The sequence below is a fragment of the Triturus cristatus genome, chromosome 2_2, assembly GCF_964204655.1.
Source record: "Triturus cristatus chromosome 2_2, aTriCri1.1, whole genome shotgun sequence".
Classification (NCBI taxonomy): Eukaryota; Metazoa; Chordata; class Amphibia; order Caudata; family Salamandridae; genus Triturus; species Triturus cristatus.
The window spans coordinates 522,948,832-522,975,208 of NC_140582.1; the positions used below are offsets into that span (position 1 = coordinate 522,948,832).

The 26,377-nt window shown below is 42.7% G+C and overlaps 1 protein-coding gene across 6 annotated transcripts in view; it reads right to left on the bottom strand.

The window, feature by feature from the left end:
• Positions 1 to 26,377, bottom strand: part of IQCM (IQ motif containing M) — a 1,338,699-nt gene that overhangs the window by 899,287 nt on the left and 413,035 nt on the right. For all 6 annotated transcript variants that reach the window (XM_085641647.1, XM_085641643.1, XM_085641646.1 and 3 more), the window contains 2 exons: positions 14,064 to 14,154; positions 6,140 to 6,210 (listed from right to left, as the gene is read on the bottom strand). In XM_085641647.1, coding sequence (XP_085497773.1) covers positions 6,140 to 6,210; positions 14,064 to 14,154 — 162 coding nt within the window. The remainder of the gene's footprint in view (positions 1 to 6,139; positions 6,211 to 14,063; positions 14,155 to 26,377) is intronic.

Genomic DNA, 26,377 nt, shown 5'->3' on the forward strand with positions numbered 1-26,377 from the left:
AGATAGATAGATAGATAGATAGATAGATAGATAGATAGATAGATAGATAGATAGATAGATAATGGTTATTACACTTAACTCCACTTCTGTGTACCATGATGGTATGTATGTTATCAAGGTACATACGCACCCATACACGTATCTATATAGGTTTCATTTTGGAACTTTCACATACCACAAATTACCTCAACGTAATTAAGCTTCAACCCACCATAATCTTGAACCCTTTGCCATGTTAGACAGCCAGATGTTGGCACAGTTCTAGAGTAAAATTCTGAATCCAAAACTTTAGAAAATGTTAACTGTTAGAAATGGGATTTCTGGTTGGCTAGGGCTTGCGCCAAAGCCAGGCAGAAACCACCACTCTAGTCAGTCAGGGCTGGGGAGTTACACGCCAAAGATAACCCCTGCTCACCCCCTTGGTAGCTTGGCACGAGCAGTCAGGCTTATCCCGGAGGCAATGTGTAAAGCGTTTGCGCGCGCACCCAGCAACAACACCCAAGGCCCACCACAAAGGAAACTCCACACAAGGTATTATATAAAAATAACCTTTGTATTATACCAACACATTAGATAAAAAACACACACTTTACAATGTGCCAACAGGCACGGGCAGAATTTACAAGGGATTATATGTGCAGGGGACAGGGCCACATGGACCACTGTCAGGAATTAGCACTCTTAGAACTTAGCACTTGGAACATAGGATATAAAATTACTGTAGCACAAAATAACACATGTAGCACACAACCAGTAACTACTGGTAACAGGTAAGTACCACCTACGCAACCCTAACCACCTTAGGAAAATATTGCGCAGGGAACCAGGACCTCACTAGCACCACCTGTACTAGGAGAAAAGCAACCACCTAAGTATCACAATACCTGTAGGGGTAAAAGCACATTACACATGACGCCTAAAACACATTCAGAGGTGCAGGTTAGGAACAATAGCGCAAAACTCACATTAGCCACCACCTGTGGCAGTCCCTAGGCCAACTGGCCTTGTCGGGGCTAGGACACCCTGTGTCCAGCAGAGTCAGGGCGCGCCTGCGCAGGCTGCGCAAACCAGGGCGCACAAGGCACAACCTACACGTTGCAGCTGCCCACTAAGTGCTGGGCAGCTGGGAAAAGGAGCGTGGGCACCACTGTGCCTTTACCCCCAATCTGTCGCACTTGGAGCCTCTCTGGGCTCTAAAACAATAATGCCCCCGTAACGTTGGTGCCCTCTAGGCTCGAGAAATATTGCGAAATGCCCCCTAGAGCCTCCGTGGCTCAAGAACAACGTGCCCCATCGTTGGAGCCTTCTCAACTGATGCCGCGTTGGAGCCTTCACGGCTCGTGAACAAATAGGCCCCGTTGTTGGAGTCCCTCTGGACTCTTAAGTACTAATGCCACCAATCGTGGGAGCCTCACGGGGCTCGACAAGAGTAATGCCCCCGGTGGAGCGCACTCGCTCCGAGCACAACAAAGGCTGCCCCCACTCACCGGGACTCTGGCGGCGCTTCTGGTCTTGGCACGGGGCTTCTCAGTTATGCAGGGCTCTCCCCACTCACGGGAGCCCTGCAGGGGAAGTCGCGGCACGTCTTACCTGGAGCGCGGGGTAGGCTCCCGTCCGCTTCTCTTCCGGGCGAGTGCCCCGGGGCGCAGGGTAGGCTCCTGCCTGCTCCGGGGCTCAATACTAGCCGCGAGTCCGCGAGTCTTCGGTGGGAGGCGGGGTAGGCTCCCGCCCTCCTATTTCCGGTCCCGACTGTCCCGGAGGCCCGCCCTCGGCCTGCCTGACTTCCGGTAAGCCCGGCCGAGGCGGTGATTCTCTTGGCTTCCTCCGAAGCGCGGGGTGGGCTCCCGCCTTCGTATTAAAATTGAAATAGGTGGAACTAAGCGGGGTGGGCACCCGCGATTGATACAATTAATTAAACGGGGTGGGCACCCGCCGATGACCACGGCAATGTCGGGGCAAACACCGGGTGGGCTAAAGGCAAATCAAAGCGCTTCCAGGCGCTTAGGGACACAAATAAAGCGCTCCCAGCGCTTTAGGGGAGAATAACCACAAAGTCCAGCAAAGTTCTCCCCTGCATGCAGCAAGGCAGGGGTGGGGGGGCAAGGCTGGACCCAGACCCAGCTCACTGGGCCTCCAGGCAGGGAGGTAGTCCAAGTGGCAGTCCTCTGGTCCAGCAGCAGCAGCAGCAGCCCCCCTCAGGCAGGGTCCTGGAAGAGAACAAATTGTAAGGGGACACAGCCCCTTCTTATACTGTAAACCCCTTTGTTCTTGGTTCAGGGTGAGGGGGAAAACCAGTCGCAGCTGGTTGGGGAGCACCCTTGATGTGCTCAGCCCCTCACTCTATTCACTGGCAGGGCTAGGGTCATCAGTCGCACCACAGGGTGCGGAGCCAGCATTGTGTGGGAAAGCCCTGCCCTATTCAGGTCCAAGGTGCACTCCTCCCCAGCCATCAGCATGCTAATCTCACACTCACCACTGGGGCAGACCCAACCAGACTCCTGCAGCCAGGCTCACCAGCTAGCTCCAGCCAATCACACGCCAGACACACTTTACACTAATATGCCAACTCCTAGAAGTGGCACTTCCGCACATGACATAATCACGCATTATACATCATTGCGAAGCATTCGATCACACGAGTCCGCACATACCAAACTCGAGCCTGCACACCCCACGCATCAGGAACTATCAGGGACACATACATTCCCCATGCATTCCTATGGGAGGACAGGCCTATCTCACCACATGCACTCAGAGTGCGCACGCACTTTACTCTGGGACACAGGGAAAGTGCGCAGAAACCAAAAATCACTACCACCAGGTCACCAGTAAAAGCAAAAAAGTTTAGGGGTGAACCTGCCAGAAGGGCCAAGTCCAACAATAACTAAGTATTCTTTTGTTACTATCAACATCTTTGGAATGTCACATGCGGAATTGATTTTCTTGGTTGAGTGTCATGGAAAAAAAACTGTTGCTTGTCAATTTTATATATTATTTACTATGAAAAGTTTTATATTCTTTTGATAGCTACCGCTTGCAATTATGTGGGATTTGGAATCTTTTTAATGTTGATACCAGGGCTGGACCGGCCATAGCGAGCACCGGCCATTTCTCCGGCGGGCCGCCAGGATGAGGGCTGGTTTTGGGCCCATGGGGGCCCGTTTTTGTTACAAGGCCGTTTTTGCAGCATAGCTGCAAATATCGGCCCCTGTAACAAAACGGCTGAAACCAGCCCTGGCAAACAGCTCGGCCGCACCCCCAACCCCCCAGGGGGCCGGCCAAGCACTCTGCCAGGGCCGGTTATGGTTCCCAGTCCGACCCTGGTTGATGTTCCGATAGGCTGGTATGTTTACCTTTTATAATCAACCAAAAATAATTTAACTGATTGAATATGAATGTATGATGTAGTCCTCTGGAATCCGATGAACCCCAGTACAGGTCCTGTCCAGCTTCCATCCTTCAGGAAGAACCAAAGTATGACCGTCATCTAGGAAGCCTTCCACTAACCTCAAGTCAGTTATAGGATACCCCTCTACACCTCATCTAACAAGAAAGTATGCCCTACCTTCTGGCATACAGAATCAATCTGTACGGCAAAGTAAGATTACACAATATCCCCAAAAAATAATATGAAGAACTGTTTTCTTGAGGGATTATGTGAGTGTTCTTTCACGTTTCTGTGAAAATTAGTGCTGTGGATTGCTGTAAATATAGCAGTAAAATAATCAAATACATGTAGCTCAAGGAATTGTGGCAGAAAGTTGAGCTTCCATCAGAGCTGAGATGAACAACAAAAATGTTTATCAGTACCTTGCACAAAAAAGTAAGAGGTAAAACTGGGGTAGGCTTTCACACATTGTGTCACACACCAAGACAACCTGGTGTGTGGAAGGTTTCAAACATCCGAACACTAAATGAAATTTGAATAATATATGTCACAGTTTTTAAATGAGGCTTCATTAAGATAAATGAAACATAATTGGGTGAATGATCCACTGCTTGCAGGCCTGTTTCACTCACTCTCACTAACTCAACAGCCAGCACACACATGTGCCAGGCATTATCCACACTTGCAACATAAGCAGATATGTCTGCCTGTTAGAGCCCAAACTCCATATAACCTCTGGAGCCAGAGTCCCTAGTCCATATAAATCAGGAAATTATTACATAATTAACTCTTTATATAGTAAACTGACAACTGAGTTGCAATTTTACTATCTTAATCAATTGAATGGGCACATTTAGTTGCCTTCTCTAGATTTCTTTCAATATTAGTTGTCTAAGTCTCTCTTATCGTTTGTGTCTTTCAGGTTAGTCTTAGTTGTGCTGCAAATGTTATTCTCCTAGTATGTAAAGTTCAAGTGCTTGATTGCCACTGCGACTTTTTTACCTAGCTGGAAAATGATTGTCAGGTTAGATTGTCAGGTTAAGTTCATCATAGTCAAAAGCAGTCTCATACAAGGCTACTACTGCCTCACACCGTTTCAGTAGAATCGTAATTGCTCTCTGTTTTACCATGCGATGTTTCACCACTACCTTTGTACAAGATAATTGCATTATGCACACGCTCTATAATATCAAAGGGCCCTAGTCACAAAATCGTTGTTGCACCCAAGGGTCATTCAGGTGTTCAACAATTTGAATTTAGGGTCAAAAATCTCAAATCCTAATTATCAGTATTTGTGTCTTCATCTTATTCCACTTACACTGTAAGAAAATCTACATATCTGGTGAATGTTCCCCACACCACAATTTTAATTCGTGGGCAAAGGGATGAAGGTAGACAGCAAGAAAGCTGTAACTTTCATCATATTCACAAACATACCTCATTTGCGCGCATAAATTTACACCTACAAAAAGTTAGCATAAAAATGCAAATTGAGTGGAAAAGTTTTCCAAAAACATATTTTTTGAGGAATGCACGGAGAGCAATTTATAATATGAAATCTGCATATAAGATGGAGAAAAGGGGAACAAGTTAGATGTAGTAATGAGTATGTTTGGATTACCACCTCTAGTAGGTTGTCTGCTCTGCAGGCAATCTCTGGGAGTAAACATAGAGCAGTGGAAGAATTTATGCAAATCTACAATTTAGATTTTTTAAATTCTATAAAAGTTAGAAATCTAAGCAAAGTATAGAAGGTAACTGTTGAGGTGTAAAATCGACATTTAAATAATTCTTTGTGAATTAGTTCCTGCTAGCCTCTATGCATATTTCTTTAAAGTAGTGTCTAAGGGCCAGATGCACCAAAAAATCAGTTTACGATTTCCTAATTCCAAAGTTTTGCTATTCAAAATTAGGGAATAGCAAACACCCATGTTCAAGTGTGCCTTAGACACCTTTTGTGATTCCCAGTGGGTCGCAAATAGACCTACCTCATTAATATTCATGAGGTAGGCCTCACTTTGCTACCAATGGGAATGGCCAACACTCACAGGGATGAAGGCCTGCTAGGGTCAGCAGACCACAATGTCTCTGATTGCTTTTTAAATAAAGTATTTTTTTTGTAATGCAGCCCGTTTTCCTTGAAGAAAACCCAGATGTATTTCAAAAATAAAAATGAAAAGCTACCTTTTTATTTTTTAAGCATAGGCAGTGGTGCGTGGGACCACTGCCTGCTCTTAAAAAATGTTGGTGCACACATTCACAAAGGGGAATGGGTCCATTTGGGCCCCCTTCCCGTTTGCCAATGGGTTACCACCAACTTGAAGTTGGTGGTAGCTGCGAATGTTTTGCAACCGTAGACCCAGTCGCAAAACATTTCTACATACCAGTGCAACTCACTATTAGGAAGGGATGCATTTAACAAGCCCCTTCCTAATAGTGACTCACAAACACTATTTTGTGAGTCAGTAATAGGTAACCAACTTCAAAAAAGAGTTGGTACATGACAAAAAACATTTTGCCAGTCACAAATCTGGCTCTAAAAGGCTTACGTTTTCTAACTAGAATGAATTGTGCAATGAATATAATACTGACATTTAAAATATATATATATATATGCATCATCTGCTGATAGTTTGCATTACCTTAAAGATGTGTGCAAAATGATATTTCCTAACTACTCTAAACTGTGTGGTCACTGAATTATTTACAATTAAAGCAGAAAAAACATACATGCGACATTGTCTACTGTACCTGTAGATTGCCTCTGAGATTTAAAACTATCCGGGAGATTCATGGAGGTATTAGGACTATTCAATATTCCACTGTCAAAACAAAATATAAAACTGTCAGGTAATCTGAAAGAGGTACTTTTCTTAAATGAAATACTAACTGACTAAATATATAGCAAACATAATGTAAGAACATGTGCCACGATGAGACGTTTGATAACAAGAGACACATAAAAATATAATCCTGAAAGCGTTGAATATAATTGTAGTAATATAATTCAAGGATCAATCTAAGGACTCCTCATGTTTGACAGGATTGCCTTGGCTGCCACAATGGTTGTAACCATAGAAACAGCGGTAGGAAAAAGCATAAATATCATTACAAATATCTGTACTGCACATGCTTCCACCCCAAAGATACAGTCAAGTCAGTCCGATAATGCATTTTCGGATGAATGAACACATTACTAAAAGGCAGTCCTTGATCAGCTGTATCTATTTGAAATAGACACAGTGAAAGGTCAGTTGCAGTTCAGAGAGCACATAGTTACACCCATCCAGCTTGGAAGTTATTCAGTTACCCTATATACTACAGTTTACATTGGCGCATCACTTTAGAAAACATGATCACACATAGTGGGTTCAGAAAGTGGTTCATGAAGCAGAAAACCAACCAAAAATGTCAGTCATGCAAGCGTGTTTGTATAACATATCAGGAAGAGCATGGGAACTAAGGGCTACATGTACTAACATTAGAATTAATGATTTCCTAAGTGCGGTTCTCTCCGGATCGCAGTTAGGAAAACGGTATTCCTAATGTATGACACTCTTTTGACTTTCTTTAGGGAATCCTAGGGGTTTGCAAATAGACCTACCTCATGCATATTAATAAGGTAGGTCGCAATTTGAGACCCATTAGGAATCACAACCATCACAGGGATGGTGGCCTGCTGAGGTCAGCAGACCACCATGTCTGCGATTGTCTTTTGATAAAGCAATCTTTTATGTTTTAAATGCAGCCTGTTATCCCTAAAGGAAAATGGGATACATTTAAAAAGAAACAATTAAACTTTGCAGTTTCAGTTTTTAGAAGTAGGCAGTGGCCCGTGGGACCTATAATATACTTGTATTTACATTCTCAAAGGGAAAGGGGTCCTCAGGGGACCTGTACCCATTTGTGAATTGGCTACCACCAGTTTTAAACTGGTGGTAAAGTATTACTGTTAAGAGACCAGAATTTAGGAGCAAAACAGTAACACATACCATACCAATTCGGTATTTGGAAGGCACACCATAAATAGTCCTCTTCCGAATACCGAATTGCAAACAAGTAACTGAATTGCATTTTGGATTTTGTACATTTTAAAAATCATTTTTCCGGTCTCAAACAGCCCGATTCAGGCTGTTTGCGACCGGAAAAATGCTTTGTACATCTGGCCCTAAATACCCCCTTAGTTCCCTTACTAAAATATTAATCCCCCAGTAAAGGAAAAACCTTTTAAAACTATTTTATTAGAAACCTTCGGAGGGTTGAGATTATGTTGCACAATAGAGTTTGTAGTCCTTAGGTGCAGTTAGTGATTTAATAGTGAAGAATCCTGTTGAGTACTTACTTTCTCTGTAACTGCTAGTTGTCCCTCAAACGCCTTTAAACGTGACTTACTCACACCCAAATGACTCAAAAAGATATGTATGCATACTAAAAGCCAAACTTCTGACAGCTTTGAAAAGAATCCACATTTCTTGCTGAAATGATTTAACCCAACTGAATACTTGTTTTAGGCTTTTACCATCTACCTAGTTGTTGGCTGCTAACCTCAGCAGTTTTGGAGACTCTAAGCTCAGACAGCGTGGACGCCATCTGCTGCCCTCACAGAGGAGGAGGTTGGCTTACATTTGCATTGTGTTCAGGAAGGACAACTTCTCCCTGATTCTCTACTCAGACCAAAGGAGGCTTGGAAAACAAGAAGCAGGGAAGGGAAGGTAGTGAGTGATACTCTTCAAGCCCTGCAACAAGTAATTCAACTTATGCCTAGGCCCTGGTTTCATTATTCTTCAAGCCACATTGAGCTACAGTCTGAACAATTCCTGTTCCAACTGACTGTGGAGTTTCAGTAACCTACAAGGCTATTAATTGGGTAAAAAATAATAATGTTTATTTTTGTAAAACTAAAGTTTATTTTTGTAAACAAATAAGCTACTTCAATAGTAAATGCCGTAGATGGCACTTGTCCTGTATCTTTCAGACCAGTAAAAAAAAAACACAGTCTATTAGTTTATGATATTTAATTATTTTCAGGAGGATGTCAAAGTGAAGATATCCAGCCTTGTAGAGCCCAATTCAACTACAGCATGCAGCCTTGCCCTGCTGGGGGAACCCAAGGTTAAAAAAAAGTGACTTTGGGTTTGAGTTATATGTTTGGGATGGAGTGTAATTAGCACCAACCTAATTGTCCAACCTCCAGATTTTGATTTTGATTTTGAAGAGACTACTGCGTCCACGCCATGGTTACACCGTTCTGATGGCCCAACAGAATAAGGGCCATCGGAGCCTGATGTCTATGTCCACCCACCTAATTTAGATGGGTGGGCATATAGGCCAGTTTTCACTGTCCGTCATCACCAGGAAAGCCCTAATGGTAAGAAGCAGTAAAAACTGCTCAATGCTCCCGTCACCATGGGAGAGAAAGCTCATGGCTAAGGAGAATTTGTTTATATTTTCAAAAAGAAAATCCTATTACAGGATTGACTAAATGTTGACCGAGAAGTGTGTCAAACTTAAAAAAAGCATTAACAGGAACCGCTGTGACAGTACTTCCTGACAATGTGTATGAAATGAACGTCAGCTTGGCCTTCATTTCTAAATTTGGAGAGCGGAGTACCCTTGGACTGGTGAATGTTAAGCCCTTCATCAGTCAAGGGAGAATACTCCGTCTGCCAAAACTTAAATCGGCCCTAAGCCCAAACGTTAAAATCTTCACCAGCTGAAGGTGCAAAAATTATCTAGACAGCGATGGACCTTCTTGGGCGTGAATGTAAAATTTCTTCTGCTCAGAGCTTTCCTGCCACAAGTCAACAGCTTCACCTAGATTTCATTCAATGGCTATCTGGCTTTGTGAAGCCCTTCTCAGTAACAGCCTGCTGCCTTGCCCCTCTATGCATTGTTGACTTCCATTTTAGTGACTGAGTCCGAAGGTAAAACTTCCAACAAACCTAGTTTCTGTATCCGACCTATGCTCCATTGCAGCCTGTCTTAAATCATGTGCAGATACACGCAGAGTGCAGCCAGATGACTGTGGTTGGCACTTAACCCTTGTTGGTGCTATTTGCATTTTAAAATTCACATCCCCAGTTTCACTTATTGCATTTTTGGCATCTTGTTATTCATTCAATATTTCCAAATTTAAAAATTGAAGTGGAGTTTTATTTGTGATGTGTTGTCAACTTTTTAACTGTTTAGGTACTTCTAATTGCTTTACACATTTTCTTAAATTAAGCCTGTCTGCTCTGTGCTATAGCTACCAGTGGTTGAGGTCAGGTTTAAATTACTGAAACCTTTAGTGAACCTAACAAGAATAATGGCATTATTACTTGTGGTGGACTACCATCCACCCCAACTAATAATCCACTTTTTCACACATATGATTTCAGAATAACTTACATTCCTACATGACATAAGTTCCACTAGAAACTAACAATTTGAAGAAATATGCTTGGTGAGCAACAGTTCAAGTAAGAAACTATTCTGCCCTATTATTAGTCATCCCTATTAGAAGTTTACAGAAAATAATTCTACAAACTAGTCATGACTCTTTGTTAGCCAGTCATAAAGTTTGAAATGTGACTGAAGACATCACCATTTGAAGATTTTGAAGGGCTTCTGTCCATGAAGTTGTAACCATATATGATAAGTCTTGTGGTATCTGTGCACAGGAGAAAAACAAGCTATATTTAGGGTTTTGCAGTCTTTAGAATTGCCTCAACAACCCTGAGAAATTATTTCCATGGTATTGTTTTGAGGCACCGTCAAGGACTGAAGTATGTACTATTATTATGGTGACTTTTGGCTCTGTTTCCAAGATGACTCATTTCTCTCCACGGATTAAGGTTTCTTAAGCTGCAGAACTGTCAATAGTCTTCTTTTCTGACATAGCCCGACTACATAGACCTCCAAGGAAAATTGTTTCTTATAGGGGAGTTCAATTTGTTTCAAAATGTTGTACTCAAGTTAGCTACAACATAGGAATCCATATAGCTCTTTCATCTGGATTCCACCCTCAAATCAATGGCTAGACTGAAAGGCTAAACAAAATTTTAGAAAAGTATTTACATTGTTTTTAAATATTATGCAAATCGGAAGACCCTCCCGCCATCAGTGGAATTCCCATATAACTTTCTTTTACTAGCTAGAGCCCATTTATTCTAAATTATGGCTATCTTAGAACCTGTCCATTATGTCCTTCAACTGAAACAGAGTTTCCAGCACTTCAAGGCCTTTTTCAGAATCTTAAGAAAATTCACCACAATGTTTTATTAAATGTATTGAAATCCCAGGAAAAGCAGGTGCAACAGCAAATAAGACAGGCACCTAAGTACAGAGTTGGAGGTAAGGCGTGGCTTTCTTCTGCTCATCTTTCCGCTAGCCACAGGTCATATATTGGAGCTAAATGAAGACTTTATACTTCACCAGCCAAAAGACCAGCTCTTTACAGACTGGACAATTGCAAACAATGTTTGTTCATCTGGAATTCAGGGTGCAGGCAAAGAATAAACAGAGATTTCTCGTTCCACCATAATGATCTGCAGTATGATTCTTGTTCTTTTTCTGTTTAATATGAATATTAAGGTGATTCGGTAAATTAGATGTTGCTGGAATATATATCACTGGGTTGTTCAATATGGTTTTTAATACAGACTTCACTTATGAAGGGGTTCCAGGGATCAATATCACGGGATTACATCACTACGAAAGCTGGCAGCCATTTAAAACTGTGAAGTAAACTAATTTTTTTCCTTATGGTACTGACACTCATCAAATAATTCAGACACTCACTCCGTCCTATCAAGATCCCAATGACGGGTTTGAACCATTCACTCCCACTGATGGAACACTTACACACAAAAAACAATTATGTCAGAGCAAGCTGTTTATTTGCATCAAAGAATATTTTCATAGAGATATGATCAATATAAAATATACATTTCACTTTTTGTTAAAAAAACGAAGTAGATTTTTCCCGGAGTCCGGAGATGTTAGTAGGTGGGTTGTATTCCTTATTTTCAAAAAATTCCTTCAGTCTAATCTTACGAAAAAACGCCTTCAGATCTTTCTCTAAGTTGAATTTATTAACATTTGCAGTAGGAGCAAATGTGAACCCTCTTTCTAAGACCTCTAATTCTGTTTTGTTAAGGACATGACTAGAAAGATTAATTATAGGAAATTTGGAACTTTTAGACCTGTCTAATGACGATATCGCTGGCTCCTCGTGTTGGGATAGTCTTGAGGGGCCTGGTTGTGTTGATACATTGTTCTCTGGTCTCCCTGATACTGTTGGTGTTGGTTTCTCTGATATTGTCCCCTGTACTGATATGGGGTTCGATCTGTTCTTCCACCCCTCTTTTGGCGATTCTCTAAAAAAGAGTTACCTCCATTGAATCCCCCTGTTTGTCCCCCATTATCCTTATTCATTGGGTTCTCTTCTTCACTGCTTGATCCAGATGTATCCGAAAAGGTGACCCCTTTATTCGGGCCCCTTTTGTAAATGGGTCTCTGTTCAAAGTTCCTTTCCTCCCTAGGTTGTTGAAAATAATTTCTCTGGGTGTAAGGATAGATCATTTCCAAGCTAAATTTGTTGATGTCTTTCCTTAATTTAATGGTTTTTTTGTTAATAAGATAGTCTCTATATTTATGTTAAAAGTAAAAAAAGTTTTATTTCTGTATTAGGTGATCATTTCTGGATAAGGAGAAATATATATTTATTGTCCTGAAGAAGGAGGCTACGAACAGTGAAAGCCTCCGAAACGCGTCGACGCATTATACATGTGTTAAGTTCGGAAGGGGCATACAAACTATTTGAAATAGGGAATTGAATCCTTACTCAATGTTGCCCATGATTGGTCTGAATTAACCAGGATATGACAAAGTGTATTGTCTTTTATCCCCTTTTTTCTCCTGTATGATTATATGTGAAAATGTTTTAATTGTCTTCGTTTTTTTAACAAAAAGTGAAATGTATATTTTATATTGATCATATCTCTATGAAAATATTCTTTGATGCAAATAAACAGCTTGCTCTGACATAATTGTTTTTTGTGTGTAAGTGTTCCATCAGTGGGAGTGAATGGTTCAAACCCGTCATTGGGATCTTGATAGGACGGAGTGAGTGTCTGAATTATTTGGTGAGTGTCAGTACCATAAGGAAAAAAATTAGTTTACTTCACAGTTATTGGGTGCTCTATTTCCTTTTGGTTGATATTGAGCCCCTCTCTCTTTCTTGTTTAAGCCATTTAAAACACCTGACTGTGAGGCATCCTGTTAAGTGTTGGCATTAGAATTTGTTATGAAGCTCATTAGCACTAATTGTTTGCTTATAATACTTAGGATGATGGTGAATTTTGTCTATGTTTTTGTTTTGGTGAACTCTAGCTATGCATTAATTACTGAAATCTATCCATGCTTGTTGGTGTGGTCCTGACAGCTGAACTGACCTGGCGCTGGCACAGGCGCATCTGCAGTTTATGGTGAGAGTGAAGGCACCCATAGCTGGAAGAAGAGGTCTAGCATTAGCAGGTCACTTGTGGGACCAGTGACCAGGGCACGTGCAGCCAGATTTTGCAGCTCTTCTGCAGTTGTGGAAACCACGCCTCCTTCACTTATTATAGAAGCAGATCCAGCTTGATCACTTTTACTTTATGTGGTTCCTGCTGTTGGCTCTGAGATGCTACCCGCAGGACCTGTTTAGTATCTACGGTGCAGTCACCCCATGGTACTGCCTTACCTTTCTTTCCTTCTATAATGTTAGTGCTGATGCAATAAAATACCCAGACATTCTCTTTTGTCTGAGTTGGGTGATCCCAGGCCTGACAGAGAGTAGCAATACTTTACAGGCTGCATTGTTTACCTACGATCCTTCTGCAGGCAGTCAAGACAGGAAACAGTTTAGACATAGGAAGTCCAAATAGGTGTCCATAGCAAGAAAGATGAAGGCAGGGATGCCCGCCAGCCGCCAAGGGATGGAGTCAAAAAAACGTACTTGCGTGGCTGCTAATATTTCATCTGCAATTCATGTCCTTCCTCAGATTTGTTTTAATGGAATGTACTGCTGGACACCTCCATCTAAAGGAGGTAGGGCTTGTGTCAGAGAACAGGGCAGCAGATATGCAGCTGTCTCAGGTAGCATGTCGAATTCGATGTTTAAGCTGGCAAAGACAGCTTTAACCTTTCATCAACATTAATACGTATCTGAGGTTTGCTGGTCAACTCGTGGTCATGCATTTTGCAGACTGCTTTCGTCCCCGCAGACTGCTGGTTATCGGTGCGTAAACAGGTATTTTCATTTTCAGCTGCTTAATAACTTTCCTTTGGCATCTCCTGAAACTCAGCATCATCCATTGAAGATCACCCTGACTGAAGGGGCTTGGGGGTGAACAGTGAGTCCTAATAAGCAGGCGGTGCCATCATTCCCTGTGAGCCCCCATTTCTCTCTACAGGCCTCCATCGCCTGGTTGACTGAGTCACTGGTTGCTGACCCAGGATCCTTGTGTAATGCTACAATTCGCCCATCTGATCATGAACTCTAGAGTGCTGTCAGGGATCAGTCCGCTTTCTATGCCTTCTGAGGGGGACAGTTTAGTTGCAATGCGTTTAACGGAACAAATCTATATGTACAGTGACACACATGAGATTTATAATACGGTAAATGAGCAGACATGCACAACATTATTACCTGACTGGTGAATCCCCTTTCTTTTTCTCAAATTCCATTTCATGAGTCACTGCATCAAGTATGTTCAAGACATCCCAAAGTCTTATTGATTCTAAAAATTAATTCAAAAACATCTCGTGATCATTTTTCACAAGCCCGCTGTCGTATAATGCGATATTTTTCAACAATTGGCTGTTTGTGTGGTTTTCAGCTTGTACTCTGTCCAATTTTGCAAACCAGTCAAACAAAACCACTTAAAAACAGGATGTCTACAAATTACATGAAGGAGGCAAGGTAAAAATACACTAAGCAGTATCACTCACTAAATTTATCATTGCTGGCTTCGTTTCACAGTGGACTGCTCCAGAGACATTTTATGCATTTCACTTCGTTGGCATTATTTGCTGAAATGGCGTAATAACGATTTTGTGAGCAAATGGTAGCTTTCTTATCAGAAAATGTAAGCTGCATTTTGTATAGAGCTTTATGTCAGCCCTACACAACTAAGGGCCAGAGGTATCATGCAGTTATTTCGCTGGCAAGCCAGTTCACGACCGGAAAAATGTATCTATTATTTCCTTGTGATTCGGTAGCATGTTACTGAATAGCAGTTTGGAATGCTTAATGCATACAGATTCGGTATTAGGAAAGGGCGCTTTAAGGGCATCTCTTCCCAATACCGATTCACAGTGGTATGTAAGAATGTTTAGCAACCAAAATGCAGTCACGAAACAATCGCATTTTACCACCTACTTCAAGTAGGTGCACAAACGGGAAGAGGTCACCAAGGGCAGTGGTCTGTGGATCTGTGGGACCACTGCCTGCTCTGAAATTTTTTGGCACCCCCATTCACAAAGGGGAAGTGGTCGCTTGGGGACCCCTTCTCGTTAGCGAATGGCTTACCACCAATTTGGAATTGGTGGTAAATTGCGGATGGTTTGCAAGCGTTAGTGGTTGCAAAACATTCCTACATACCGGTGCGACTCGCTGGTAGGAAGGGATGCCCTTGGTATTCCACTTCCTAATAGCGACTCACAAACCCTATTTTGAGAGTCGGTAATAGGTTACAGACTCAAAATAAGGTTGGTACATTTGAAAATGCATTTTACCGGTCACATACGGTCCGATGAGCCATTTGTGACTGGTAAAATGCATCTTACATCCGGCCCCATAAGTTTCATGCATTAGGAATAGCAGTTTCCTAATTGCGATTCGCAGGGAATTGCAATTAGTTAATCATTATTCCCAATATTGAAAAATCTGGCCCTTAATTCCCAATGTTGGTAGTGATATTCAACTCAAGTAAATCTTTATACAATAATTTCAAATCACCCAGCAACTTTTACCACTGACAAATTCAAATATCGGAAAAACACAAAATGTACGTTGCTTGCTCAATACTGTTGACATTCAGTTACAACAAACACAAATCTGTTTGCGTGATCCAGTCAAAATCACCAACTAGTTTAAATTCAAATATTAAGGACATAAAGGGGTTTAATGATCCAGTCCAAAAGGTTTAAATAAAGGCATCGTGTAATGAGATTCTTGGGGCCACTCCAAACAAAACAGGCCACTCGAGTGAGTGGAGAGGATACTTTAATACGTGGCCTATCCACAGGCTATCCAGCAATGGACCACAATGGAACTTTAGCAAGTCAAACCTAAACATTCCAATAACAGAAACTTACAAACACCTATATGAGAGGGAGGATGTAAGACACCGCACAGAACTCAGCTACAAAGGCACCTCCGTGGCCAGGGCCGGACTGGGAACCAAAATCGGCACTGGCAATTGCTCGGCCAGCCCCTGTGGGGTTGGGAGTGCGGCCAAACAGTTTGCCAGGGCCGGTTTTGGCCGATTTCGATACAGCGGCCGATATTGCAGCTAGGCTGCAAAAACGGGCCTAAAACAAAATCAGCCCCCCAGGGGACCAAAACCGTCCCAAGCCCTGGCAGCCCACTGGGGAAATGCCCGGTTCCCGCTGCGCCCAGTCCGGCCCTGTACGTGGCTGCTCTCCATGATTGATAATCAAGCAGGATTGAAGAGGAGCAAAAACAAAATCCATGTGATTTTACTTACCCTTGATCATCTTGTGGAAATATGGATTTTTCTGGTCAGTTATGTCCCCTATCTTGGACCCCAACGGTTCTATGTGCATGTCACAAGTACATGTATGTTCCCTCCAGTTCCAGTTATGAAGACGCAAATACATGTGCGTCCACCGTCAACATGTCCTCTGTCAGATCCGCCATGAATAGGCCAGATATTCCATTCCTAAGTATGAAAGGCCACCGGCTTTATATGGTTCACTTATGCCATTTTACAGTCCAGGCAAGTAGGCCCTGATTCTGTCATCAAACTCTTCTTGCCTTCTGCCTCTGAAAGCTCCAGTCTGAGCCTGCATCTGTGACCATGAACTTTGTCTCATTCTCTGCGCGGCTCACGAAGCCTGACATCAGCCTATTCTCTGCCAAGAACTGTATTTCACCTTCGAATTATCTGCTTCCCCCTCAGCCGATGCATTCCTGCCTAGTAGTTTAAGTAAACATTCTTCCAGCTACCGAGCAAAAGGCCCGGCTTCTCTGTCCTCATGCAAGTAATTCATAGCCCTGTTACCATGGAATATTCCTACCCCCTCGCATTTAGTGTAGACACTTAGACGCTTGTACACGCACGCACAGTCAGTATAGAATAGATTCTGTCCGAGAGTCCTTCTTTTGTGGATAACATAGTTCTTTAAACATAGGATGTTAGATATGATTTGGGATTAGGTTGACTTGACCCCCCAGACTTTCCGTCTCCTCATGTAGAGCTAAATGTCAAGTCCCCTTCACCCCCTAGTTGCACGTCAATCACACGTCATGCTGCTGCGCGCGCATCTATGCCAAGTATTATCTTATAGATCCACCTATATATGACATCATAACCAATTATGTTCCTTTTTACTCCTTATTACACCCATTTTTTGGTTACGCAGATAAATCGTCATTTTCCTTATCAATTGTTACGCCTATTGCATTCGCTTCATTGTAATGTATGTACTATAAAAGTCATTTCTTGTCAATAAAGTATGTACTTCACTTCCTGAACCTCCGTGGTGATGGAACTTGGAGCAACCGATTATAATCGTTCATTGGAATAAAGCCCATTCCGAACCTCTAATACCACGGATTCTGCCTCTCATTTTACTGAGCTATTTTATTATGTTTCTGTATCAAATTAAGTCCCGGTAAAGGAAAATTATTTACCACATGAATGGCGCCCGAACAGGGACACTTTCTCATCTCACGCGCCGGCGGTGAGTTGCAGGCCCGGTCTCCTGCCACAGCTGGACGGACAATAACGCGTACCAGCAGGATTTCCTGTATCTCCCTCCGGTCAAGCGGGGGCGACTGAGGCTGCGATCAACACCCAGACGAGGCGGTGAGAAGTGCGAAGTATCCCGACCAGAGCCTAGCTGAGAGAGCAAGATCCGAGGTATACAGAGGCCCACCAGTTCGAAGTCGAGTCCAGTTTCCGACGAGTCGAGTCGAGTCCAGTCCGGTCCAAGTCCAGTTTCCGAGGCCTTCCGTTTCCGAAGCTACCCGGTGAGTACCATTGCTGGGGAGGCATTTCTGACGTGCACATAGGTTGTGCCGGTCAAGACGGGTTTGGGTACACAAATCCGGTCTGCACTGTTTTAGCAGTGTATCTGTACTGTTTAGCAGTATATCAAGTATTCCGAAGTATCTAGTTATTGTCAAAGAATTATGCTTGGTGATTAGTTATGCAGACGATCATCATTGTAGGTTATTTTAAAGGTTAAAAATGTTTAATGTTTAATGTTTAATGTGTTAAACGTCCTGCATATTGTGGTATGAATGGTTGTTCATTATTGTGCTTTTGTATTAAATGTATTCAAGATTTAAGTATCGGATCAGTTGCCAATATGCCGCTCTTTTCGAAATTAAGACAGATCACTACTAGAAAAGGGGTTCTCGAAGAAGCCGTTCCTATTCCTCCTAGGGACACTCCAGGGTACTTCATGTATCACAAACATGGCTTAGACGCTATATTATTTCTTGATTTATGGGTAGACTACACCAAGGGATTACCAGAAAGTCAGAGGTGGCCCGCAGCGGGAACCTGGGATGCGGAGTGCATCATGAAAGTCGAGGAAGAGTTATGGAAAAGGAAGGTCAGACAGTCACAGAAAGACGCCGTTGAGTTATGGCGTAAAGAATCTCATAGACGCACAGAAAAAGCACGTAGACAGGAAGAGAAGAGTAAAGAGAATTCTAATAAAGTCCGAGAAAATCTATTAATTGAGGAGGGTATCCGAGTGAAATCAGAACAAGTAGATAGACAAAGAAATGCCCTTATGAATGGTATGTATCCCCTTCTGGCCGAAGGATTACCTAAAGCTACTCCAGAAAAACCGAAAGACTTGTCACCCCCATTGTTCCCAATAAAGGTACATCCTAAGGGGCATCCTAGAACCGCAGAAGATGTTTTTCTTTCCTCATATTTAGATGACGCAGCTCCCGAGTATGCTAATTCTGCCCCACATAGACCGCCTATCAGGGAGGTTCAACGCCAAGATCCAGTGCCCGTATCCCTACAGCAACAGATCGTGTCACAAGTTCCGGCAAGCACATCTGTTTCTACATCCGTTCCTACAGCTGCTTCTATAGCTGTGTCCACACCTATAGTTGCTGTGTCACGTTCAACAAATCCCTTCACACCCGACACCCCAGATGGGGCTACGGGAGGTGCTACCAATATTTTTTCTACGCCACCCAGAATAAATAAACTTACTTTTCAAGAGTCAGCACATTCACGTACCCCCAAACTCGTAAATGCCCGTACGCTTAAGGAACTTCTTATAGATTGTAGATATGACCCTGTGCCCGGCAAAGAGGACGAAATGACCCTGGCATCATTGCGTATCAGACGAGCCGCAGTGTATTTAGGGAAGTTACCAGGAATGACTGCGCATCTGGATAAAATATACCATTTTGTCCAAACAGGGCGAGATCCAGAATGTATTAACAGAGCTATGGAATACCAGAAAGTAGAGATACAGGGGGAACTGTTACGTTTCCTCATAAATTGTGTGATCAGAAATGAAGACCGACCGGGGGTAGACCCGGAAGCAATGCAAATTCTTACCAGATGGAGCCAGAATATATCGGAAGGTAGACATGATAAACAAAATTGTATAATAGCCATGTGCCGAAAGATCCGTAAAGAAATAGAACGCCTACACGAAGAAAGATTAGCGGTAGATGAGTTCGAACAAAACGAGGAGGAAGGATCAGGACTGCCCACAGGACAGTCAGACACCATAGCCTATGTAGGAAGAGGAAGATCTTGTAATAGTAATAGATGTCTTATTGACCCGATACGTCCGATATGTCCAGATAATAACAGGAATTTCCAAATACCTATAATTAATATAAGGTCTAACGAGCATTCGTTCCAAACCGCCGACAAACTACTTCGAGAACGAAGGGGTTATCATTTTCTCGATTCTATGGATGAACAAGATTTAGCCAGGGCAGCTGTCCATTGGGTGGACAGTCCCGGAAAATATAGTGATGATACAGTAGTACGCACATTTTTGAATCTCACCCCAGATGAACAGAGGTTAGTTGGGATTTATATGATTCAACAACTCATTATACTATATCGGAGTCAACATTCAGATCCTGGTCCCTTACCTGACATATTGACTGAATTGCTTATGAATAAATGGAGAGGTTCAGGTACTAAATTAATTAAAGAAATTCTAGAATCAAGAAAGCAGTATATTCTTTTTGTGTGTTCAGACCGTGTCTCATTACCCGTCAAGGAAAGAACCACGTATTACATGGATAGACAGAATCCCTTACGAGAAGTGCACCCAATAAAAGGCGAGGACAACGAGTTTAAGCGCGTATTTGTATATACGCCCATATCAAAAATAGAATTGTTACAAATGAAGAAAGTGGTACCCAGTCATGACAAAGACCCAGCGGGTTTTCACCGAGAAATTAAAGACATGTTACTCATGGGAGAGTATACCTATCCCGACATTATGACAATATTAAAGGTATTGATGCCTGCTGGCATTTATGAGAAACTCAAGGAAAAAGAGTGGGAGGTAGGAGACCAAAAGATAGAATGGTCAGCATTAGAAGCAGAAGAAAAGGCCCGAACTGCAGGAGCAGGACTTGGGGATAAAACTAAAGCACTACCAGGTTTATTAGTACAGGTACTGCCACGTTTATTAACTACGAAAAAGGAAGATTGGGGTACAATTTCAGCCTGTAAGCAGAAGCAAGATGAAGACACTAGTGATTACTATGCCCGATTTGAAAAATGTTTTGGTATAAATAGTGGCATAAAAGCAAGTAGCGAATCATACCCACATCTGTTCGTAACAAAATTAGTAGAAAATGCCCTGCCCCAAGTAAAGAATAGAGTATTAAAATTCGAGAGTACCTGGCAAGGTAACACTCCATCACAAATGTTACAAATGTTACAATACCATCACAATAGAATTAGAGAGGAACAAGAACATGAACACAGACGCATGAAAGACACGAAAATGAAAATGCTAGTTTCTCAGACAGTTCCAGCTGAAGGACATAAGAAGGGTATGACACATTCCGGTGATTCAGCAGGACCTGTAAAAGGGACATGCAATTATTGTAAAAAGCCAGGTCATTACGTACACGATTGTCCAGTTTTAAAACATAATATCGCCATAGGTAAAACACAAGAAAGACCACGGCCACTTAGACAAGATCAGAATGAACAAGGAGCTCCGCAGCATGCACAGGCCATGCCAGCCGCACAACAGTCAATACAGTTTGTGCCAGCTGCACCACCGTTGCCTGTTGCTGCCACACAGACAACAACACGACAAATGTATCAGACCGCACAGTATGAATATCCTGAGTATCAGCGTTACGCATGAACTAGCCTAGAGAGGGAAGTTGACTTACCCCTTATTGAAATACCTGTAGATCAAGAAGGACCTTATGTACATAGTGAATTATTAGGCCAAGATAGAAAATTTTTACTCGATACAGGGGCAAGTCGAACAACTATAAAACGTAGTGAAGTTCCAGGGGCACCCCTCTCAGGCTCTCAGAATATTTCCCTTGGTTTTTCAGGAAAGCCTATTGTTAATGAAGTGTCACAGCCTCTTCCACTTACGATAGGACCTTTGACCCGAACTACAGATTTATTGCTTACTAAATCATGTCCCGAAAATCTATTAGGAATAAAAACGCTGAAAGCTCTAGGAGCCATAATATGTTGTTCTCCGGAAGGAGTAAGGTTGTTTTTACGTGATTTTAAAGGTCACTATGTGTCTAGAGACATGGATCCCCGACTGCAGACTTTACCTACACATCTATGGGCACAAGGCCCTACTGATGTTGGTTGCATGAATATTACACCATATCGAGTCACATTAAAGGCAGGAGTGGTGCTACCACGAATGCGACAATACAAGTTACCACCAGATGCTGTAGTGGCTTTACTACAAATCATTGACGAGCTCATTACCCAAGGAGTAGTTGTAGAAACAGACTCCAATGTATGTAATTCACCGATAATTCCGATTCTTAAACGAACAGATCCAAAGGCACCGCCAGTATATCGATTGGTTATTGATCTGCGCGAATTAAACAAATGCATTGTGCCACAATTCCCTGTGGTCCCAGATATCTCGTCATTACTGACAGCCATTGATTCCGAAGCAACATTCTTTACTGTAATTGATCTCAAGAATGCTTTTTTCAGCGTCCCAATAGATCCGGAGAGCCAATATTTGTTCGGATTTAATTTAAATGGACGTAGCTTTAAATTCTCACGCGCACCTCAAGGATTTACAGAAAGCCCCAGCATCTATAGCCAAGCACTGAAACGAGAACTAGATAGTATCCACATGCCAGTTAACACTGCTCTGCTTCAATATGTCGATGATCTGCTGATCACCGCGAGAAGCGAACCGGAATGTGAAAAAGCATCACTGACAGTTTTACAATTTCTAGCCGAAAAGGGGCACAAGGTGTCCCCTTCTAAGCTGCAATTCTGTGTCCAGCGAGTTATTTATCTTGGACACTCGCTGTCCAAGGAGGGAAGGCAGCTTACACCCGACCGCATTCAGTTAATAGCTAACATGCAAATACCCAAGACACAAAAGGAGGTGCGGGCTTTCATAGGCCTCACTTCATACTGTAGACAGTGGATCCCGCAATACGCATTTCTAGCAAAACCACTCATTCAGTTGACAACACAGGAGGCAGCCACATCGACTGTTCTCCCTTGGACTCAGGAACATGCACAAGCTTTTGAAAGCCTAAAGAAAGCTTTAAGTCAAGCACCTGTTTTAGCAACGCCATGTTACAGAAAACAGTTTACACTTTTTGTTACAGAACGCGAAGGTACTGCCTTGTCAGTACTCACACAGGAACAAGCAGGAGCACACAAACCATGTGCTTATTTTTCTAGTACATTAGATCCCGTAGCTCAGGCTTTGCCTGCATGCCTAAAATCAGTGGCAGCGACAGCATTAGCAATCAGACAAAGCGATGCCATAGTGTTAGGACATCCATTGACAGTTCAAGTACCACATGCAGTAGAGGTTCTTGTAAATAGAACGCAAACACAACACTTGACTATAGCGCGACTTACAGGGTATGAGCTTACATTGTTTCAGCCACATATAGAAATCAGACGCTGTAACACATTGAATCCTGCCATACTTTTGCCAGTAACCGGAACAGACCCACTAGCCCATGACTGTATTGAAGTTATTACTATAACGACGAAACCCAGACAAGACTTAACCGATGTCCCATTGTCAGATCCAGACCTGACATTGTATGTAGATGGTTCATGTATGAGAACAAGTACAGGAGAGCTAGTGGCCGCTTACGCAGTCACAACAGATACTGAAGTCATTGAAACTAATCGTATAAATACTTTGTCAGCTCAAGCCGCAGAGCTCATCGCTCTGACACAAGCCTGTATTCAAGCCACGAATAAAAAAGTCAACATATACACTGATTCACGTTATGCATTCGGAGTTGTACATGACTTCGGCGTGCTGTGGCGAGAGAGAGGTTATTTAACTTCCCACGGTGCCCACATTCAGCACGGACCCCTCATTCATGCCTTATTAGATGCAATACATCTACCTACTGCAATATCAATTATGAAATGTAAGGCTCATACGAAGGTTACTGATATCATTTCTCAAGGCAATGATCTAGCCGACAGAACAGCTAAACAGACTGCTCAAACCCAAACATCCGACATGACAAAGACAATAGTCCCGATGCCGACACATTGTATGACAGTTAAAGATCCTACCCTTGACGTAATTGACATACAGACACATGCTACACCAGACGAAATAAAGAAATGGACTGAATTAGGAGGGATCCAAACGGATCAAGGATGGATGATGAAGGAAAAGTCTGTATGGTTCCTTCCTGATTCAATGGTCCAAGTTATAATTAACACTACACATAGTCCAGCACATCTCGGAGAAAAAGCTATGCTAGACAGCATTCAACACATTTGGTTCAATAAACATTTGCGAGCAGCAGCCAAACAAAAGGTCCGTACCTGTATGATCTGTTGCCAGTTCAACCCAGGAAAAAGCGTTCCCGTAGAACAGGGTGGATTTCATCCTCCTGATCACCCTTTTGAAGTCCTCCAGATGGATTATATCCAGATGGAACGATGTCGAGGATTCAAATATGTTCTCGTAGTTGTCTGCGCTCTGTCCCGCTGGACGGAGGCATACCCGGTTTCAGATTACACTGCCCCGACTACTGCCAAACAGTTGGTTCGAGAATTCTTCCCACGATACGGTTTACCACGTGTTGTCTACTCAGATAACGGCCAGCCGTTCTCATCCGAATTAATGAAACATGTTTCACTTCTGTTAGGATATCAGTGGAAATTCCACTGTGTCCGACACCCCGAGGCAGCAGGTCTCGTAGAAAGACATAATCAGATACTGAAAATCAGATTGTCCAAAATATGCAGAGAGAAAGGTGTCGACTGGATAGTAGCGTTACCAGTTGCACTCTTTTACATGAGAATGGTAGCACACTCTCGAACAGGGCTATCCCCGTATGAGGTGATCTTCGGCAGACCACCAAATATGTGGGGGACGCCCATACCACGCAAAATAACTGATGTTGACTGTAATATGCTGACAGATTACTTGGCTTCCTTGATGTCTGCACTACAATCTTGTCGTTCACAGGTAGCTGCAGCCTTTCCCGACAACACTGAGGTGAAACCCCATGACGTAGTTCCGGGTGATCTCGTATTTGTGAGAAATTTCGACCGAAAGACTCAGCTGGAGCCCAGGTGGAAGACACCCAAGTTGGTTCTGCTCACTACAAGGACAGCCGTGAAGATCGAGGGCCGCAAGGGCTGGATTCATTCAAGTCATATCAAGAAATTTCATGGACTATCCTCGGATATAGACATTGTGCCCTGCACTCCCTCACAGACTGATTCAAAACTTCCTTTGGTTGAAAAGACTAAAACCGAACTCTATAAAGTAAAATGAGGCCTAGAACGTCAGACAATTTGATTGTTTAAGTCCTCTCCAAGGTGAAGCGGTTGAATTTGTCTCTGACATGTATCCTCTAGACCTGAATCATGGACAGTCGCGGAAAATGTTGAAACGACAGGCGTATTGTAAATCACTGCGTAGCCATTGCATAGTGACATTAATAATCTTGTTTTCCTTAAGTCTTTTAATAATTACTGCAAGTATATTGTTGCACATATATTACCCTATTGCCAGAAACGTTTACAATGTTACCGCAGAACATTCTTTTAGTGACCTACCGCCGCATGAATTGTCTTATAGACTTGCGCTGCGCAATAACACTTTCATTAGTATGTTACATCATTCCCATCAGACTAGTAATGCCACCAATTGTTGGGTGTGTGGTCGGCTCCCTCCCTATCAGAATTATGAAGGAGTCCTGCCTTTCTTTCCACATCCGTTTACACATAATGGCTCCTGTGGAGCATGGTTTAGTTTAATCAATTCCATAGACTCAGACACAGCAGTTTACCAAGATCAGTGGGTATGGGGAAACCTGAACCTAGTTTTACTCAAGGTCTGCTACCCTGACAAGGAGGGTCGCCCCAAAAGAACAGGAACTGATCTCGAAAATGAAGTATATGGATTAGGTAATTTTACACCTAATCTCATGATTCTAAATGTCGTATCCGAAGTTGAACTAGTCTTACCCACCATGTCAGTATTCCCAACGAAAGGTGAATTATGTGTAAGAAAAGTTGGTTCCATACATATGGGCCATAGTAAATGCACTACTACAGTAGAATTCAGTGATCAAGGCAAATCTTCATTTAGAGCTTCTCGCCACTCCTACTTTATATGTGGTCAGACCGCATATATGCGTCTACCTCTAGATTGGGATGGTACCTGCTACATTGCATTCCTTTTGCCACCTGTTTTCCTAGCTCCTCCTGATTATTATAGAAATATTCATTTAGTACACAACAGAGAGCGGAGAGATCTCCCAATTGTCGATTACACTGAAACAGCATGGGAAAAATATACAGATTTCAATAAAGGCATCTTTCCCTATATAGGTACTGTTACTAATAGTAAGTTGATACGTAGATTAACTAGAACCCTTGAAGCAGTAGTGAATGAAACTATTTCCGCCCTAGGCAATTTAACAGAAGAGCAGTCTGCTATGCGGATTGTTGTGCTTCAAAATCGTCTTGTCCTTGACGTCATCCTGGCTGATAGGGGCGGAGCTTGTAGGGTCATCGGATCAAGCTGCTGCGTATTTATACCAGAAAATTTGCCATCAGTATATAAAGCCATAACTCGCCTTCATAAGATTGTAAACCAGATACACCAGAACCCAGGCACTTGTACTTGGTCCAGTTGGTTTTGGAGTGTGATATCAGCCTGGGGATGGAGAGTTCTATCCTTCCTAGGTATTGGCCTTCTCATACTATTCAGTTGCTGTCTATGTCTACAATGTGGACCAGCGATCTGTGGTCTGTGTGCCACATCGTGTATTCCACCACCAAGATTTCATTCGTCACGGAAGAAGAAAGAAGAACAAATGATGCTATATGAACAGATCAATGGATTAATGAAGATTGATATCTCTTAACGGGCAAGTAGGGGACAAGGAGGGAATGTGGAAATATGGATTTTTCTGGTCAGTTATGTCCCCTATCTTGGACCCCAACGGTTCTATGTGCATGTCACAAGTACATGTATGTTCCCTCCAGTTCCAGTTATGAAGACGCAAATACATGTGCGTCCACCGTC